This window comes from Molossus molossus, unplaced genomic scaffold (genome assembly GCF_014108415.1).
Source record: "Molossus molossus isolate mMolMol1 unplaced genomic scaffold, mMolMol1.p scaffold_m16_p_24, whole genome shotgun sequence".
NCBI lineage: Eukaryota > Metazoa > Chordata > Mammalia > Chiroptera > Molossidae > Molossus > Molossus molossus.
In genome coordinates, this window is record NW_023425360.1 from 7,493,090 (window position 1) to 7,513,658 (window position 20,569).

General features: G+C 47.9%; 1 protein-coding gene across 1 annotated transcript in view; it reads right to left on the bottom strand.

Moving 5' to 3' along the window:
* Positions 1-754: 754 nt before the first annotated feature.
* FAM174B (family with sequence similarity 174 member B) overlaps positions 755-20,569 on the bottom strand; it is a 28,225-nt gene continuing 8,410 nt past the window's right edge. The window contains exons 2-3 of the mRNA XM_036278150.1: positions 11,883-12,014; positions 755-1,542 (exon numbers count right to left, since the gene is read on the bottom strand). Of these exons, the coding sequence (XP_036134043.1) occupies positions 1,539-1,542; positions 11,883-12,014 (136 nt within the window). The 3' untranslated portion in view covers positions 755-1,538. The remainder of the gene's footprint in view (positions 1,543-11,882; positions 12,015-20,569) is intronic.

A 20,569-nucleotide genomic window follows, 5' to 3' on the forward strand; every position in this document is an offset into this window, starting at 1 on the left:
GCCCAGGGGGCCTCAGGCAGCGGGGGAGCCCCTGCCGCTCTGGCAGCCCCTTCTCAGGAAACTGGAGAATCTGTAAAAGGGGTGAGCTGGGAAAGGCGAGAGTTTTCATCCAAAGCAATGGTGTGGACAATTAACAGGCAAATACACAAACCCTGCAGAGAGCCAGAAAAGAAAAAAGGAGATTTGAAAACAAAAAAAAGTACAAAACCCCTTTCCAGAGAGAACAGGGTCCCAGAGCCCCCAAAGGCACTAACGGTGGACTTGAGCAGAAGCATCCACCCTGGGGAAACAGTGAAACGGGAGCCTCCATCAACCTGAGAAGTCACCCCAAGTCCCTGCTTCCAAAGCCACCCAAACCCCTGCCCCACACCCGTGGTACCTCCTGAGTTCAGTGATCGCTAGTCCAGCCTGGCCGACGCCAAGTTCAAATACAGTGCCTGACAGTGCTTTTTCAGCCAACCTAATCGTCATTCATTTAAATTACCACGGTGATATCTTTTTTTTTTTTTTTTTATCCTCACCCGAGGATATTTTTCCATTTTTTGTACAGATAGAGTGGGAGGGAGAGAGAGAGAGAAACATCGACGTGAAAGGGACACATCAAGTGGCTGCCACCCGCACGACCAACCAGGGCCGGGGCCAAACTGCAACCAAAGTACGTGCCCTTAGCGGGAACCGAACCTGGGTCTCTCCGGACCGCAGGCCGACGCTCTAACCGCTGAGCCAAACTGGCCAGGGCCCACGGTGATATCTTAAAATTAGATTTCTAAGGCCGACAACGTAAGAACCGTGACAGGGCAGAGAAACAGACAAAGATGTATGTTCACCAAAGGCTGCCTAGTACCTCCTCTTCCCTTCAGAGAAGGTGAAATTGTGTTATATGTACACGCACACACATGTTTTTTTTCCTGACATTCAAGACTCGTTGTGAACTAGCCAGGCCTAATTCTTTGAACCCTTAAAAAAAAGAAACAAACAAACAAAGAAAGGAGCCACAGTCGTGTATACTTCTGCTATGGGCTGACCAGCTCCAAGCACTTTCACTTTGAACTAGCACACAGCCATTCCCAACAGAAGGCCAGAACTGGACCAAGCCCAAAAAACTACCAAAGAGCTAGACGTGTAACATGTCAAACATCCAGGAGAGCAGGTCAGAAATCCTAAATACACAGATGGGCATCCTGCAGGCTTTCTGAGGTTCTTGATCACTTCTGATTTCTTTTACTTTTGTCAACAGTTGCTTTCAAATTAATATTTTTTAAGTCAACATGTGTGTACCCTTTACCCCTTAGCAAGGCAAAAGCCCTCGTGAGGAGGAACAAGGGGTAACATTTTAAAGGGGCGTCCAGAGGGTGGTCGAGGTGATTCTCCTGTGGTGACATTCTGAGCAGACGTTCGACACACACAGATGTGCCAGAGTTTCATAAATAATGTTTGTTTTGGTTTCAACGCCTCGGACCAGATGGCTTCCAGATCGTCCACACCCAGGCTGCAGCTGACCGATTTTCCACAGGATGCAAAACACTGGAAAACAGGTTTTACCTAAAAGAAAAGGAAGAAGAAGTCAGGGCCTTCCTGCAGAGCCCCAGGCCCATTCTGAACCCTCCCTAACAGTCTCCATTCTGTGGGTCACACTCTCCAACCACAGGACCTTTGAACGTGATGCTGTCTGCAAGGTGAGCTCCACTCCCCCAGGTAAGTCCTTCCCGTCCCTCCGCATCCTTTCTTAGTTCCCCACACAGACCCCCTAGCCCTCAACCTCTTCCTCCTCGCATCACTCCTTCCTAGCACTTCTACGGGTGTTTACGCCAAGGCTTAACAAAAGATGCGAAAGTCCGCAAAGTGAGCACTTTTTTATGGATAATTTTTATTTTTTAATTTATCTTCATTGTTGAAAGTATTGCAGATGTCCCTCCTTTTCAAAGTAAGTTTTTTTTTTCATTGATTTTTTTTTTAATTTATTTTTAGTGAGAGAGGAAGGGAGAGGGAGAGAGATAGAAACATCAATGAGAACATTGATTGCCTGCCTCCTGTATGCCCCCCACCAAGGATCAGGCCCACAACCTGGGCATGTGCCCTGACCAAGAATCAAACTGGTGACCTCTTGGTGCATACCCCAGGGATGCTCTGCCAGGTCCCCTGCCTGCGCCCCATCCTTCTGTGCCGATAGGAGTAAATGCCCACACGTAAACACACACAGGGTGGGGAGAGACGGGCAGACGGTGGGAGCCCTCCACAATTCATCCAGCACGTCACTGATCCTGGGGTTCCTTCCTCAGCAGAACTAACCCTCCAGGGCTGCTACTGAAAAAGAGAACATGACAATCTTCCTCACACCTGCGTGAGGAGCCGTCGCTCTGGGCACCTACGAATGCCCACGGAGGTCACTGGCTCTTTGGGGCTCTCCACACGGATGTGACCCCATCCCAAGCCTGAGCGGGGAAGCTGGCTGCCCTTCAGACCCTCTGGTGCAGCTGTGAGTCGGGACGTTCCTGGGACTGTGGACACAGGCTCTATGTGAGGAGACAGAGTCCCAGGTCTCTTCATTGCATCTGTCTCCCCGAAGAAGGTCCTGGGGGGCAGAGGCGCCCAGCTGCAGCTAGCCTGTTGACCCCTACACTCATTCAAATCCACTTCCTCCTGCAATGCCCTCTCTCCTCCTGCCCCTAAACCCCTTTTGAGCTTATTTCCTGGGCCTCTCTGCACCTCCTCTGGTAAGAGCTCCCGGCCTGGGAGAGGGGCCCCTCCTGGCTGCCCACAGGGCTCTGCCCTTTCTCCCTGTGGCACTCGCCAGGCCAGCCCCTAAGTGTCAGTACTGCTGCTGTCCCCTGCCACCGCACTGGCGGACAGCTCCCGGGGGACAGGGGCAGGCTCCCCCACCCCGCACTCACAGCGAATGGAATTGGCAGGCGCAGGAGCTGGACCCGTGAAGAGAGTGACAAGCAGAGACTGCTAAGAGAACTCTCTCAGCCCCTGCGTCTGCCCCCAGAACAGCCACACTGCTCAGGACATTTCTGCATCGTCACTAAGGTAAACCAGAAAGAATGGCATTGCTGCCCCCGCCCCTGGCCTCCCCGGAAACTCCGTGGAGAGCTGAAGGCTTGTGCAGATGCTGTGACCCGTGCTTCTTCCTTTCAGATTTCCAACTGCCCTGTACAATGACAAGGGGTTATCACCGTCCCAGAGAAGGACAGGGACGTGTCCCCACCTGTCCTTGTCCTTTGTTCTGTCAGAAGCTTCTCTGTCCGTGGAAAGAGCCCTCAACCTGAAGTCCCAGCACCTGCCCAGCACCCTGGCAGCTGAACTCGTGGTGCAGTGAGCGAGGATGTGGCCGGAAGAGGGCACAGGGACCCTGGGGAATAAACGGCAGAGAAGCTGAGGCAGGAAGTGAGGCTCTGTTCACAGGTGCACCTGAGATGGAGGCGTGAGGACCACCACGCACCACGGGAGCCCTCCACGGTTCCACCGTTTCCACCCAGGACACCAAACGTGGAAAAAATAGAGCTGAAAAATGTGGCTGGCTTCCACAAAAGCATTTCTAGTTAGGGTTATCTGTACTGTTTTGTTTTTCTCTCTCTCTTTTTGACAGATTCTTAGGCAGCACTATAAACTGCATGTGTATGCAGGCAAAAAAAAACTGAGTAAGTCACATTCACTTGGTAGTAAATGTTCATTGCCACGCAAATTTCCTGTTTGCGTAGGCTCGCTCCTTCCAGACATAAAACTCAGAGTTTTAAGATGCACAGTATCGTAGCTGAGAACTGTCCCTGAGTGCCCATACTGCTTTTCAAGGAAACAAAAATGCCTCGGGAGATGCCCACTTTTAACACGTGAGCTCGGCATCCTTCAAGGAAGAGGGCTGGTAGGGCTTTATTCAGACTGGTTTGGGGGTGACCCCTGAGGCTGTTTCAGGCCCAAGTCGGATGCTCCAGCATCTGCCGAGGGCCTGCGGGTCACCAGGTACCCTGATTCCTTCCAGGCCCGGACGCGCACGATACCCATTGCCTCTCCACTGTCCCGAAGCTGATGCTCCAGAGCTTCGTTCCCCGTCCTCAGGTGATGAGGCAGCATGGGGCGGGCACAGGGTCTTTAAGCCCTACCACGCAAGAAGCCCCTGTCCTCAGTGTGCTTAGCAACTGGGACCCTGAGCCCAAGCCTCAGTCTAGTAATGAGCAAATCAAATCTGTTTCCTCCTGCTCCCAGCCTACCCTCCAGGGTCCCCTGGCTGCAATCAGCCCCCAAATGCCCTTCGTTCCAAAGACAAGATGCCAGGCGTGGCCTTTAGCGTTACAACACAAGTCTTATCCGTTTCTAATTCAATTCCCACAGGCAGCTCTATCCACAAAAGGGTGGAAGGCAGGCAATTCTTGAACACACACCTGCACCCCTACAGGTTTTCAAAACCTAAGAGGCAAAGGAACAGGGGCCTCCCTCTCTGGGGAAGGCAGGGCTGGCAGGAGCCGGTACCGGGTCCTCCAAGCACCGCACCTTTGGGCAGCGTGTGTCACACCTGCCGGTCTCACCTACCAGACAAACAGAGGAAGAAAGCATCTGCCTTGCCTTAGGGGACGCCCACAGGGTGTCACAAAAGACTCCTGCAATAAACAGGGATGCCGATAGACCCAAAACAGCAGCCGCAACTCCATGCAAGGCCGACCAAGCTCAAAACACAGGCAACCAGGATGCAATCGCCTTTTGAAATATGGAACCATTTCAAAACCCCAGGGTTCTCTGTATTCCGTTTCACCACCACATCCTCTCTTGTAATTAGCCTTTTAAAGTACAGAGTTGGAATCTCATTTCTACAGGTTTTTCCCTTCCACTTCTGGGCCCTACTTATTCTATCTCGTGGGTGATAATAACAACCCAGGTGATGGCTACAGCCTCGTCCTGCCTGCCTGGTCTCCATTTCCTGCCTGGCTGAGGCGTGCCGGATCCAAGTCACGAGATGTTATCAGAACTACACACGTGTAATAGTAAGAGCCAAGTTACCGCCTGACTTCCCTGGCACCAAAAACATGATTTTCCTCTTTGCACTCACTCAGAACATCACCCAAGGTCACGATCCAGCCATATCCGATGTAAACGTACTGTTTCCCAGAGAAAAAGACAAAGACCTGTGAACGGATTATCACGTGTAGACAAAGAAGTTCTCAAAAACACCAAACCAACATAAAATTGCCCCTAAAATTCTTGTTCTTTTCCAATGTATTGGCCTGAAAAGTTGTTCGTGATATACGGTTCAAGTGAAAAATGTTCCAAAACACTATGTGTTACATGGTCCTATTTCTGCAAAAAAAAAAAAAAGAAAATTCCACATATGTACTCAGACACACTCTAGTGGTTATCATGCAGCAGTGAAATGAGAGGTAATTTTATTTCCTCTTTTTCTGATCTGTGATTTCTATACCATTCACTATACCTATGATAAGGAAAGCGGTCTCTCAGTCTAAACGTTGTCTTTGAGCCTGAGGACTAGAGCAGTCTTAAGCCCAGTGATTCACTCCAAGTTCACTCACATCCTGATAACATGAGCTACTTGAAGTCCAGTTCTCAACAAACAGGGAGGCGCTAGTGGCCAGTGATGATAAGAAAAGCCTGTGGGAGGTGGCTGGATTAGATAAAGTTACAGAACAAACATTCCAGGAAAGAAGGCTAAAAATGAATGAGCTAAATATTCAATAGAAGTTAGAAAAAAAGAACAGAACACACTTAAAGAAAGCTTAAGGAAGAGAAGCAGAAATCAATTGAAAATAGTCATAGAGAGGATCAAAGAAGCCAAAGTTTGTGCTTTGTGTAGATGAATAAAATCAGACTTCCAGCAAGCTGGATCAAGAAAAAGGAGAAAAGGCAAACATAATCAATATTAAGGATAAAAAGGCTCCACGACCACACATGTTACCAGGATTGAAAAGATGAGAATAAGAAAATGTGAACAATTTTAAGACAATACACTTGAAAATGTAGATGAAATGAACACAACCTCAGAAAAATACAACCCATTAAAACTGACTCAAGAAAAAATAAAGACTAAATAGTCCTATAACTCGTCAAAGAATTGAACACCAATAGTTTTTTTTTTTAATCTACAAAACATTCAGGAAACAAATAATTCTAATCTGATGCAAACTATTTCAGAGAACAGGAAAATAAGTCACACATTCCCAACTTGTTTTATGAGGCTAGCCAAACTTTTACCAACGCCTGACAAGGATATTACAAAGGAGGAAAGTGACGAACCAATCTTAGTCACTAAGATAAACAAGAAAGTTCTGAACAAAATATCAGCAAACTGAATACTGCTTTTACTTAGCATTCTGTAGACTCCAATAAAAAAATATGAATTGTGAAATACAAAAAAACCCAGCAAACTGAATTCAGCAATGTATAAAATAACATGACCATGACAAAACTCATTTTATCTCAGGAATGCAACATTGATTTAATGTTAGAAAAATCAATAAATATAGTTTCACCACTTTAACAGAGTAAGGGGAAAAGTATGATATTCTCAATAGAGCTAGAAAAGGCATTTAACAAAATTTGACATTAGCAAACTAGGAACAGAGAAAAACTTTCTAGTTAAAAAAACAATTCTACAAGCCCAGCTGGTGTGGCTCAATGGATCGAGCATTGTCCAGCACACAAGAGGTCACTGATTGGATTCCTATTCAGAGCACATGCCTGGGTTGCAGGCTCGACCCCCAGTAGGGGGCATGCAAGAGGCAGCCAACTGATGTTTCTATGTCTCCCTCCCTCTCCCTTTAAAAAAATAACAAGTAAGCACCCTGGTGGATTTGGCTCAGTGGTTAGAGCGTAGTCCTGTGGACCAGACAAAAAAAATCAATAAATCCAGTCAGTGTGGCTCAGTGGATTGAGCATTGTCCCATGAACTGAGAGGCCCCAGTTCGATTCCCAGTCAGGGCAAATTGCCCAGGTTTTGGGCTCAATCCCTGGTAGGGGGTGTGCAGGAGGCAGCCTATCGATGTTTCTCTCTCGCATCAATGTTTCTATCTATCTCTCCAAAAATGAAATCCATACAAATATATATATATTTTTAAAAATCACTATGAAGGTTATTGAACTACATGTTATAAAGTACTGTTTCTAGAAAAAATAAATTAAAAATCAATAAAACATATTTTTTTAAATTCTACAAAACTCTATAGTAAACACTACTTTTTGTGGTCAATAATGAAAGTATGCTCTAAAAGATCAAGAACAAGACAGGATGCCTATTATCATCACTTAACAAATGACAATGGCCAAAAATTAGTATAGATAGGGAGAGAGAGAGAAATAAAATGTTGAGGGATTTGGAAAGGATTAGTCTCAGATGATATATTTATACAGAAATCCAAAATAATTCCCATTTCTACTACTAGAATTAATAAGAATTTAGCAAAGTTGCTGGATTTTTTTTTAATCAACCGCATTTTTAGACCTCATGAGCAAGAAGTGAGACAATGGTATTTTTTTAAAAAGTATCAGAGACAAGGTCGCGGGTCTTGTGATGACAGCTTGCAGAGGAACCTGTTTTTTGAAGCTGTCCCCAAAGTGACAGCAGGGAGAAGCTAGCAGCCCTGAAAACAGAAAGCCAGGCGTGGAAATTGATCCTGCAGGGCACAGGGGTTCATTAAGACGGATGGTCTGGAGTAGAAGACTAATACTCATGGATTTGCTGGGTCCTGAGTTTCTGCTTTGAATGGTGATGGGGGGAAGGATTCCCCTATCGCCAGTCACCACGTGTGGAAGAGCCCCATGCTGTTGGGTCAGGTAGAGACGGTGCCTGTTACAATGAAAATCCTCCAGAGCACACTTTGAGACTCGGCTTCTTACCTCCTGTTGCCCTTGCAACTGAACAGGGAGCAAAGCTGTCCTTTCTAAATCAAAACAATCATCTGTTACCTTAACACCTACCAAGTGATTCCATTTATTGGTTTGCCTTTGGAAACAAAATCGCTGTGCTAAAGAAATGTTTGCAGCATTACTTCCAACAGCCAAGACATGGAAACAACCTCAGTGCCCATCAACAGATAAATGGATAAAGAAAACGTGGTGTGTGTGTGTGTGTGTGTGTGTGTGTGTGTGTGTGTGTGTACATAGACACAGTAGAATATTATTCAGCATAAAAAAGAAGGAAATCCTGCCATTTGCAACAACATGGATGACACTTGAGGACACCATGCTAAGTGAAATAAGTCCGACTGAAAAAGACAAATACTGTATGATCTCACTTATCTGTGGAATATGAAACAACCAAACTCATCAAAAAAGAAATCAGATTTGTGGTTTCCAGAGGTGGGGGTGTTGAGGATGAGGAATTGGGTGAAGGTGGTCAAAAAATACAAACTCTACTTATGACATAAATAAGTACTGAGGATGTAATGTACATCATGATGACTATAGTTAACACCACTGTATGGTGTATTTTAAAGTTGTTAAGAGAGCCTGGCCGGTGTGGCTCAGTGGTTGAGCATCGACCCATGCACCAAGAGGTCACTGGTTCAATTCTAGGTCAGGGCACATGCCCAGGTTGTGGCCCAATCCCCAGTGGGGGACATGCAAGAAGAGGCGGTCACTCGATGTTCTCTCATTGATGTTTCTATCTCCCTCTCCCTTCCTCTCTCTCTAAAAATCAATAAAGAAAATAAATTTTTTAAAAATAATAAAGTTCTTAAGAGGATAGATACATCTTAAAAGTTCTCATCACAAGCGAAGATAAATTTTGTAAATTATTGCGGTAATCATTTCACAACCTGTGAAGTCATTATTCTGTACACCTTAAATTTATACTGTAATGTATGTCACTTATACCTCAATAAAACTGAAAAATTTTTTAAAAATCATTTGCCTTTGGTGGGATTGGCATAGCCAGAAGAAATGCCAATACAGCACCAATTGTCAGCCTGGAAAAGGACCCTGCTTTATTATGTGAAGAATTGAGACAAGTTGTGGGAAGTTTCTTAATGTGACAGTTTCAGTATGTACCTTGTCTTCATTATACCAAACACTGTATCAATCTAGCAGTCTTTAGATGACAATGACACTTGTATCCATGTACTTAAGAAAGGGCCAATGATACTTGTATCCATGTACTAAAGAAAGGGCCAATAATACTTGTATCCATGTACTCAAGAAAGGGCCAATAATACTTGTATCCATGTACTCAAGAAAGGGCCAATAATACTTGTATCCATGCACTCAAGAAAGGGCCAATAATACTTGTATCCATGTACTCAAGAAAGGGCCAATAATACTTGTATCCATGTACTCAAGAAAGGGCCAATAATACTTGTATCCATGTACTCAAGAAAGGGCCTCCTTTTCCACCTGACCCTCAAGAAACAGGCTGTAGATAGAATTTTGGACAAACTGATTTTTACATTTCCTTGTTGAGGATTTTTTCTTGTTTCGTGAGATCTGAGGCAACCACAAAGATGGCTCAGCGTATTACGGCTCCCAAGGAGTGATTTCGGTCACCAAATGTGGATGAAATTCTGTTCAGTGGCTCAGAATCAGAACAGCATGTTGATCCACTTAAGTCATCAAGTGCTCCTATTGTCCAACCCCCAGGCCTATGGATGCAGTGGGCCTGTTTTATTGTGACTAATGATGAGGACAGTTTTCCTTTTTTTTAAATGATTTTATTTATATTTATTTATTTTATCCTCATCCAAGGATATTTTTCCATTGACTTTCAGATAGAGTGGGAGGGAGGGAGGGATGGGGGGGAGAGAAACATCGATTGGTTGCCTCCTGCACGACCTCAATTGGGGCCAGGGATTAAACCTGCAACTGAGTTACATGCCCTTGACCGGAAATCGAACCTGAGACTCTTTGGTCCACAGACTGATGCTCTAACGGCTGAGCCAAACCGGCCAGGGCTAAGGACACACACAGTTTTCTTCACATTATGATTTATTTCTGTGCATTGAATGTGAGGCAGATAAAATGGCTTAGCCATAAAATCAATGAAATACCTAACTTTCTTATGTGTATACTATTTTGCAGTGTGGATAAATATTACTAATTGTTTTGATTCTCCCCCAAGGATGCTGCTCTTCACCAAAAATGTACATTTTAGCTAATGATTTGTTCCCCACTCTGCTATCTATAACCAATCTGTGTTTTGTTTCTGTCTTCTAGGTGTGATTCATTGACAAACTATTTCCAATATCAGCAATGCAAGTAAATACAATAATACAGCCAATTTCTTACACATGGGTACAAAGAAAATAGTATTTTTAAAGCATACATGTCTCAAAATATAAAATACCTGGGAATATCTAACAAAAATTTATAACACACTTATGAAGACATTTTTTAAAGTACTGAAAGACATTTTTGAGAATATCTAAAAAATGGAAAGTCATTTCATGTTCATGGATTGGAAAAGTCAACATAACGGGCTGATTCTCCCTAAACTGGTCAATAGAGTCCATACAGCTCTAATCAAAATCCAAAACACCGTTTTGCTAAATTTGACTACTAATTTATACAGAAGGGCCAAGGGCTAAGACTAGCCAAGGCAGCCCGGCCAGTGTGGCTCAGTGGTTGAGCATCAACCCATGTACCACGAGGTCTCCCATTCAATTCCCGGTCAGGACACATGCCCAGGTTATGGGCCAAATCCCCAGTAGGGGGCGTGCTGGAAGCAACCAATCGATGTTCTATTTCGTCGATGTTTCTATCACTCTTGCCCCCTTGTTCCCCTTTCTCTCTCTAGAAATCAATAAAGAAAAAAACATGTTTTTTTTTTTTAAAGAATAGCCAAGGCCATGCTGGAGAAGAAGTCAGGGAAGTATGGGAGACCTACCTTTCAAGATGTGGAAAAACTGTGTGTGCTGGTCAAATTCATGTGTCAACTTGACTGGGTCCCAGGCTGCCCAGACATTTGCTTAAATATTATTCTGCGCATGTCTCTGAGGGTGTTTTTGGATGATATTTACAATTATATCCATAGGCTGAGTGTAGCAGATTGCCTTCCCAGTGTGGGTGGGCTTTATCTAACCTGTTGGAGGCCTGAACAGAAAAGGCTGAAGAAGGAGAATTCGCTCTCTCTACCTGACTGTTTTTGAGGTGGGACATTGGTCTGCTCGTGCCCTGGGACTGGAACTTACACCTGGACCTTTATAATGAATCTCCTTCTATAAAGAAATAGGATTCTTGGTTCTGTTTCTCTGGGGAGCCCTGGGGGCTGGGGGCCGCATTCAGGATTGGGTCCAGCGTGGATTTGTGTCTCACCTTTGCCACAAATAACTGAGACCCTGGGCAAGCAGTATCCTGTCTCTGGACCCCTGAGCCCTCATCTCTAAACAATGCTCACCCCCAGCTCTCACAGTGAGAACCCCACAGAGCTGAACTACATCCCCGAAGGATCCGAAAACCACCTATACTCCTGAAGTCACAACATCATTCTGACTTTCCGACAGGCTACCCTGAGGAAATGCACCTGGCTTTGGAGCTCATCAGTAAATTCCAGCCGAGGAGTAACCCCTTTTCCCACTCCATGCTCTCGGGGATCAATGTAAGAGAGGCTGAGAGAGACGTTTCCATCTGTGTGCACGGTGTGTGGCGGATGGGGGGCTCAAACCACATCCCCCACAGCAAGTGCATGGCCAGCTTCTTGTCTGAAATTCAAGCCTCCCTTTCCTCTTGTAAAGCTGACTTTTCACTGCTGGAATCTGGGGAAAGTAGGGAATCACCATTTCTGTACGTATTTGTGTCAGCTCTCTGGGTGCTGGGTGCTGTTGTAGGGGTCAGAGCAGCTCCCCCGCAAGCAGCACACCCCAAGGTCAGACACTCGGCCAGGGAACAAGAATACATGCCTGGCCTGGCGGGGTTGTCCAAAGTGAACAGAGCTGCCGTTCCCGCTGTACCTGTACTTGATGTCAAATACTGTGGAGTCTTCGTCCTCGTCATCCTCTTCGTTCAGCGGGGCCATTTCCACTCGCTCAGCTGGGGTGGTGATGATGTCATACTTGCGGGTCTTCTTCAACCTCTTTCCCGACCTGGAAGGGAAGCAGGTTCCTGAGAACTCCACAAGCCACCCTGCGGTCCCCGGCCTGGGTCTCAGGGGACCTGGCAAGTACCCCGGCTCCTGCACGTTCAGCCGTGGGACCTCGGGCACGGTCCTGACCACATACGGCTTGTGGTGCTCACTCACAGAACAGAGATGATTCCACTTGCCCGAGCACTGGAAAACCCAGGAACCAAGACAAATAATTTTAAAAAATCCATGATGAACAAAAGATGAAAATGTCCAGTGAGGACAGGATCCAGCCCTACACTTGCATGGGCATGACAAACCCCGCCCCCTCCCCCCTCAGCCCCTCCCCTGCCCTGGGTGTTGGATGGTCACTGCTCCAAGCATAGGTGGCAAAGCTGGCATTAAAAGCACTGCCCTAGCCCTGGCCGGTTTGGCTCAGCGGTTAGAGCGTCGGCCTGCGGTCCGGAGAGACCCGGGTTCGGTTCCCGCTAAGGGCACGTACTTCGGTTGCAGTTTGTCCCCGGCCCTGGTTGGTCGTGCGGGTGGCAGCCACTCGATGTGTCCCTTCACGTCGATGTTTCTCACTCTCTCTCCCTCCCACTCTATCTATACAAAAAATGGAAAAATATCCTCGGGTGAGGATAAAAAAAAAAAAAAAAAAGCACTGCCCTAGCCCTGGCCGGTTTGGCTCAGTGGTTAGAGCGTTGGCCTGCGGTCCTGAGAGACCCGGGTTCGGTTCCCGCTAAGGGCATGTACCTCGGTTGCAGTTTGTCCCCGGCTCTGGTCGGTTGTGCGGGTGGCAGCCACTCGATGTGTCCCTTTCACGTCAATGTTTCTCTCTCTCTGTCTGTTCCTGTCTCTCCCTCCCACTCTACCTGAACAAAAAGATGGAAAAATGTCCTCGGGTGAGGATTAAAAAATAAATAAATAAAAAAATAAAAGCACTGCCCTATGGACCGGTCAGGTAGGATTTGGGTCAGAGCCTGGACACTTTCTACCTGTGTGGTCATGGACAAGTGAGTTAATCTCCCTAAGCCTCCTCCTCCCCCCAAATAAAATGGGATAAGAATAATATTTGTCCCTCACAGGTGAGGGGGGATTGAATGAGATGATGCATGTAACAAGCCTATACACAGGAGGCTCTCAGCAAAAATAACTGTTAGCGAATATAATAAACAAATAGAAGTGTTATAGCCTCTCTTGTATGACCAGGACTTGTGAAAACGAGTCAATATTGTATCCATCATGAGGATTTATGAGGCTACTGAATTATAATGCTAAGCTTTTACCTCTGAAATAATAGAGACCACTATGGGTCACAGGGAACGTGCTGAGACAGGGCCCCCAGTCTCCAGTGTCACTGTCCCTGCATGACGGATGCAACATTATCAGGGCAGGGCTGAACGTTCACGATACCACCGGGAATACTGCCATTATTATTACTACCGATGTCTGTGCATTTATTGCTCTGCTACCCTGTACTCTTTTCCAAACGCCTTGTCTTCTCTGGTGTCTCTCCTTTTAAAATCTATTCGAGCCCTGGCTGGTTTGGCTCAGCGATTAGAGCATTGGCCCATGGCTCAGGGAGTCCTGGGTTCAATTCTGGTCAAGGGCGTGTACCTTGGTTGCGGTTCGTCCCAAGCCCTGGTCGAGGATGTGTGGGAGGCAACCAATCAATGTGTCTCTCTCACGTCAATGTTTCTCTCTCTCTTCCTCTCTCCCTTCTGCTCTATCTGAAGATAAATGGAAAAATATCCTCGGGTGAGGATTAAAAATAATAATAATTTTTAAAAATATATATGTGTGTGTGTGTGTGTGTGTGTGTGTGTGTGTGTGTGTATATATATATATATATATATATATATATATATATATATATGATACTGTCTATGAGAAACCAGCCAACCCTCCAAAACCACAAATGGGGCATTGAAGAATCATATTCTCGCCCTGGCCAGTTTGGCTCAGCGGTTAGAGCGTCGGCCTGCGGTCCTGAGAGACCCGGGTTCGGTTCCCGCTAGGGGCACGTACTTCGGTTGCAGTTTGTCCCCGGCCCTGGTTGGTCGTGCGGGTGGCAGCCACTCGATGTGTCCCTTCACATCGAGGTTTCTCTCTCTCTCTCCCTTCTTCTCTCTCCCTCCCACTCTATCTGTACAATTAATGGAAAAATATCCTCGGGTGAGGATAAAAAAAAAGAATCATATTCTCTAAACCTTCTTCCTGTAGACTGTAAGCCACTCCCGATGGAGACCACAGAGACCACGCCAAAGACACGCGTGAGCTCTCTCGTGCTCAGCACACAGAAGCTCCGTAAGTTTGCGAAACGATAAAAACACAAATTCACTCTCAAAGTCTTCTCGCAGTCTCTTAGCAACATCACCTTGCTTGTCTTACCTACCTGCTATGATTTACCAAAAAAATATGACTTAAGGACGTGTCATTTACAGACATTTACCCTGGGAGCTGGGAAGGAATCAGCTGTAAAACCTGATGATCCCTGAGTCTCGTAACAGAACAATCTGTCCCTCCTGCTTTCATCCGGGGGGGGAGAGGGCGAGATGGGTATGAGAAGCTTGGACTCTGAACACGGACGGAGCGTGGTGCCAGTGCCGAGCCTGGTGGCAGGAAAGAAGGGGCACAGCCAATGGCTCCCCCAGTGGCCCTGGGACAATGGTATTTTGGAAGGAGGCGCTGTGCAGGGCTGCACATGCTAATTTTATAGACACCATCGTCTCCACATTCTCACCACCAACAGATCCTTGATTTCTCTCCACCTCCCCTCAAAGGAGTAACATAAATGTCTGCATCCTGCCCTCGATGACTTACAATCCCCGACCAGTTCCATCTCCGGTACTGGATGGGGGGCATCGAAGCCCAGAAATGACTCCAAATGTCACAGGCAACCCCAGACAAAGCCACAGGAAATCCACCCATCCCTGTGCCCTGGAGACCAGGGTCCAGCGCCCCGCCTGCACAGACCCACACACCACACCTTTCTCAGGAAAACGGCCCGTATCTCTACCCGGATGATTCACGGCTGCTGAGAGCGAGCGCCTGGCTTTGCAAAGAACCCCGACTTGCCCTTGTGCTGGCCGTGCGGGTGCCCGAGCCTGCCACCCCCACGCTAGAAAGCCCCTTGTGGACACCCAAAGAGAGAGCGAGAGACCACGTTTCAAATCTCCTATGAAGCCAGGCTTCCTGGTAACTACAAAGTCACTCTCTTCACCAAAGCCAGGCAGGGCCGGGTCCTCTGTCGCATACGCCCTAAAGAAACCAACCTACAGCCGCAGGGTCTCCAAGGCACAGGACGAGCTGGAGCTACCGCTATAATAATAAGCACTGTCTCGGGGTTTTCCCACATTTTAATAGTAAATCTTCCACGTATAAGCATGATTTTCCCATTTCCTCAAACCCCCTAAAGCCCTTAAGCCTCGCCCCTGCCCTATCAAAGATCCACACATATCAAAGTGCCTCAGTGACAATACAGGCACTTTTGCTCGGGCTACCTGTGAACAGGTGTCTCCCCCTCACAGCCTGAGGCAAAGGCAATGGCTACAAGGTCATTTGAGTCTCTCCAGGGGACAGTGGGTCAGCCTGATGGGCAGACCCCTCGCCTCACTCAGAGACACACAGCTCAAGGAAGAAGTACCTGGTTCGAGAAAGAACTCAGGCCCTGGCCAGTTTGGCTCAGTGGTTAGAGCATTGGCCTGAGGTCCTGAGAGACCCGGGTTCGGTTCCCGCTAAGGGCATGTACCTCGGTTGCAGTTTGTCCCCGGCCCTGGTTGGTTGTGTGGGTGGCAGCCACTCGATGTGTCTCTTTCACGTCGATGTTTCTCTCTCTCTCTCTCTCTCCCTCCCACTCTATCTGTACAAAAAAATGGAAAAATGTTCTCGGGTGAGGATAAAAAAAAAAAAAAATAGAAAGAACTCAGGTGTAGAGTCAAACTTGGGTTCAAAACCCAGTGTTTCCACACAGTCCTGTTTTCTCAGCTGTACCTGGGTGTGCGCGGGGGGCCTGAGCAGGAGAGCAGCCGTAGAAATTTATTGGGCTTAACACTTCCTGCAGAAGAAATAGGAGAGTCGGGACTCAAAGAAGGAACAAGATATTGCTGGCCACCCTCAACAGCGTGATCCCCTTGCTGCATATTTTTTCTTGAATCCTCACCCAAGGATATTTTTCCATTGATTTGTTTTTAGATAGAGTGGAAGGAAGGGAGGGAGAGAGAGAGAAACATCGATGTGAGAGAGACGTCGATTGGTTGCCTCCCACACGACCCCTACTGGGGGCGGGGATAAACCTGCAACCCAGGTAGGTGCCCTTGACCAGGAATCAAACCCAAGACCCTGCGGTCCTTGAGCCGAGGCTCTAACCGATGAGCCAAACCAGCCAGGGCCCCTTGCCGCAATTTTTTTTTTCCTGGAACAAGGTCTCATTAAACCAGGTGGCCTCCACAAAGTGATGGCAAGTGGTAGTTTTCAATAAATGTCCACGCTGCCCTTCACAGGCACAGGCAAGAAAAGGGACCTTCTAGAAGAGACCGAGGATCCTTCCACTGGAGCCAAAATACACATTTGTAACAAGACAGAGGAGAAGTTCGAAATTCTTTTAGTCTGAAATGCAACCCTGAAGCCAGGGGGTGTGTTTACTCCAAGGCCCTTTCAACAGCTGGTCGGCAGCGGGCTCCCAGTGAACACCGGCAGGCACGGTTTACGTCAACACCAGCTCGGAGAGAGGCCCTCCTTCCTCGCCCCCCTCCCAGACAAAGCACAACAAAACAAGCCCGAGAGGGCGGGTTTGTGACTGGAAGTTCAATCTGGGGGTGTGGCGGTCAGATCCACAGACCGCACGTCTGGAGATTGGAGCTCAGATCTCGGCTCTGCAACTCCTTTGTCTCAGCTCCTCTGAGAAAGTCACCCGACCCCTACCTCTGCCTAACACGGCTCCAGCCAAGCCTTCCTGCACACAGGTGTTTGAGAACCTTCCAGATGCACCCAGCAGCGTCACCACGCCTTACTCCTGTCCTGGGGCTGCCCCCTTCCAACAATGCTGGGGCTTCTCTGTTCCAGCACCCAGATGACCAGCACCCAGTGAAGCGAAATGACTCAAAGCACTGTGTCCAAAGTTCAAATGCCCTAGGGCCCCCTAAGCACAGAAAACCAGTGAGGCAGGCCTGGTGTGACAGAAACACTGGAACAAACATGGTGACGGGTGGCCAGTTGGCAGCCATCTCTCTGTCTACAAACAGTGGTGCTCACAAACCCGGAAGCGGGACAGCAGCGTCACTGTCACATGCAACAGAGGCCCTGTTTGCACATATTTCCCCTTGTTAAGAACAGCAGGAGACCTAGACTTCAATTTTTTTTTTTCATTTTTTTCCTTTATTGATTTTAGAGAGAGAGAGAACATCGATGAGAGAGAACGTTGATTGGCCGCCTCCTGCATGCCCCCCCCTGGGGATCAGGCCCACAACCTGGCCATGTGCCCTGACCGGGAATCGAACCGGCGACCTCTTGGTGCAGGGTCGACGCTCAACCACTGAGCCACACAGGCCGGGCTAGACTTTGGTTTAAAGACTCCCAATTTTTTTTTTTTTTTTTTTTTTTTATCATCCTCACCCGAGGACATTTTTCCCTTCTTTGTTCAGATAGAGTGGGAGGGAGAGAGAGGAACAGAGAGAGAGAGAAACATCGATGTTTAAAGGGACACATCGAGTGGTCGCCACCCGCACGACCAACCAGGGCCGGGGACAAACTGCAACCGAGGTACATGCCCTTAGCGGGAACCGAACCCGGGTCTCTCCGGACCGCAGGCCGATGCCCTAACCGCTGAGCCAAACCGGCCAGGGCTAAAGACTCCCAATTTGTAAGTGTTCTCAACGACTTCAGTTGTTAAACACACTGTCCCGATGAAAACAAAATAAAAATGTATCTGTGGGCCATCGGTTTGCAACCTCTGACCAGTTTCCTGGCTATGGGGTATGTGTCACGAGGGCCAAGCATGAGTGACATTGAATAATTCACCTAAAAACCATGGGCCCAGAGAGATGGAATGATACACATTCAGCCACGGTCTTCCTTGGTCTCCAAGCCGTGCCAAGGTCTCTAGCAGTTGAATCACGATTACAGGGTACTTGCCACTATTTGTACAACATAGGTGCTCCCTCCCCTCTTGGGCACTGTTCCCTCAGGATTAGCAAAGTGGTACCATGTTGACTGACCCCAACACCTGTGTCTAGTGCATGACACACAGTGTGTCCAGTGGGGCTTATGCTTCATATAGGATCATACAACATGGGCCAGGCAACCGCAAAAATTACAATTACAATTCTTAGGGCTTTTCTCCACGACACTCCAGCATTTTGCCTCCATCTGCTCCCCACCCTCGTTTCTCTTTCCCTCTCTTAGTGCCCGAGGGGCTGACCCGACTCTCATTCTTCAAGGTCACGGCCTGGGCTTGACCTGTGAGGAGCCACATGGAATGTGGCACTAGCAATGCCCCAGGACCTGTTCCTCCAGCTCTCAAGTGTGTTTGCACAGGGCTGGGTCCACTCTGTTTTCATGAGAGGTGCCAGCTGAGGAAAGCAAGGCTCAGAGCGAGGAAGGCAGCCTCTAGGGGCAGCTCCCTTGGTTCAGGGGCAGCGGCAAGAGGACCAAGGACTTGCTGGTAGACTCAGGGGATCCAACCCAGCCCGGAAACTCTGGCGTCTGTGCTTTGGGACACGCGTCGTAAGTGATCCTTTTGGCATTTGCTTGTCCCTGCCACATGTCAGTTCTTGCCACCACTGCCCCGACTTCAGGGATAGTTAATTCTCCGCAGAAGCTCCCAAACTGTCCACCCTCAAGCCCACATATCCAGCTGTGTGGCTGGCATTGCCATGAGCAAATTTCACCTGTAAATCATCCTCTCTCATCGAGCCTTCCACCATGACTGACCATCCCGTTCACCACGGAACCCTCTCCAGGCCCCTCTGGGCATCCTGACACTTTTCTCTTCCTCCTCCTCCTCCTCCACACCGGTCTCCTGCCTTCCCTACTGGTACGTCTAGCACCTTCCAGAGGTCTCACCAGCCATCCTGTGTCTAACGCAGCCCTTGGATTGTTTCATTCCTGTATTCAAATCTTCCACTTGCTCCTCTGACCCACCACAGGTGCCCAAATCCTCCAGCTGAAATCCAGCTGCAACAAGCAAAGGGTGGAGAATGCTGGATCGGAAGTCAGGCTCCCGCCCTTCACCAGCTGCATGGCTGAGCAAGACACGTCACCCCTGTGCCTTGATTTACCCATCTGTCAAAGGAGGACTCCAACAGCGCCCTCGACACACACCTAAAATACTCCGTGTAGAGACTGGTACGCAGTAAGAGCTGAATAAATAGTACTTGCTTGTATTACCGACGTCATCGTGATTTCAAGTGATCATCTGCTCAAACCCTATCCACGGCAAAACCTAATTGGCCCACTGGGTCCTGGGAGAATCTCTTCTTCCTCACACCCTGTCAAGTCCTGACCCTCCTCCTCCCCTCCTGCCTCCCTAGGCCACTGTGTACCTGACAGCTTAGCTAGCGTTGCTTTTGATACATGATTCCCCCATCTGAACTGGATCGCTTCTCACCTGCCCAGTAGCATCATCCGAGGGCATCATCCTATCCCTCAGATTGAACTGGAAGCTCTTTCGCCTCTAATGTGTCCCCCAGGGTACCCTCTACATTCATAGTAGGTTTCACTAAATACACTGGGAAGATCTAGCCATATTTTCTCCTGGGTCTTTGGCTGGGTGTTGGGGACACCCAACAGGCACAGTTCAAAACCCAGCCCACCACATCTTGAAAGCCCAGAAAGGGCCAAGCTGGGCATCAGAATCCCTGGGCTTAAGTCTGACTACTACAAGCTCATTGGGTGACCTTAACAAACGCTTTCCATTTCTGAGCCTCAGTTTCTTCATCTGTACAATGGGTGAAGGGAAGGAGGCCAAGAGAGTTCTGAATTCAAGAAAACCTGACACCTGACAGGTTACAAGACCCTGTGGCCCTCCCAGTCCTGAGAGTCCCGCCCATGACTCTCCTCTGCTCCACACTGGCCAACGAGTATGGATGTCCTCCTCACCGGACCCCCAGGAAAACAGGCGTCAGGTCTGGATTTCTGACAGACTGACCTTAGATTAAGTACAGGTTTTTCATGTGAAACCATGACAACATCATTCTAAATTCATGGTCCCAGAAATTCCCTTTGCAAATGGATAGAACCAAAACATTAGCCATAAAACTAAAATACCAAACACAACCCAAGAAACCTTCTCTGCTGAAATCCAGGCGGGTTTCCCTCCTGTGAAACCTCCCCACAGGATGCTAAGCACTCACAGCTGGAGTACCTCCCACCCCTGGGTGTGCCTCGTGGCTCAAGGAGGACCTGCATTTGCAAAGCTCCCCAAACACAATGGGTACATGGGCATGAGAGTATACAGGTAAAGTCAGACACGTCACAGGGCTCAGGGTTAAACTAAAGAGAGGTTTTCCTCCCTTTCCCATTTTATAGAGGGAATCAGTGGACATTCCTGTTAATAAAGGCATCTCTGGCACCCTG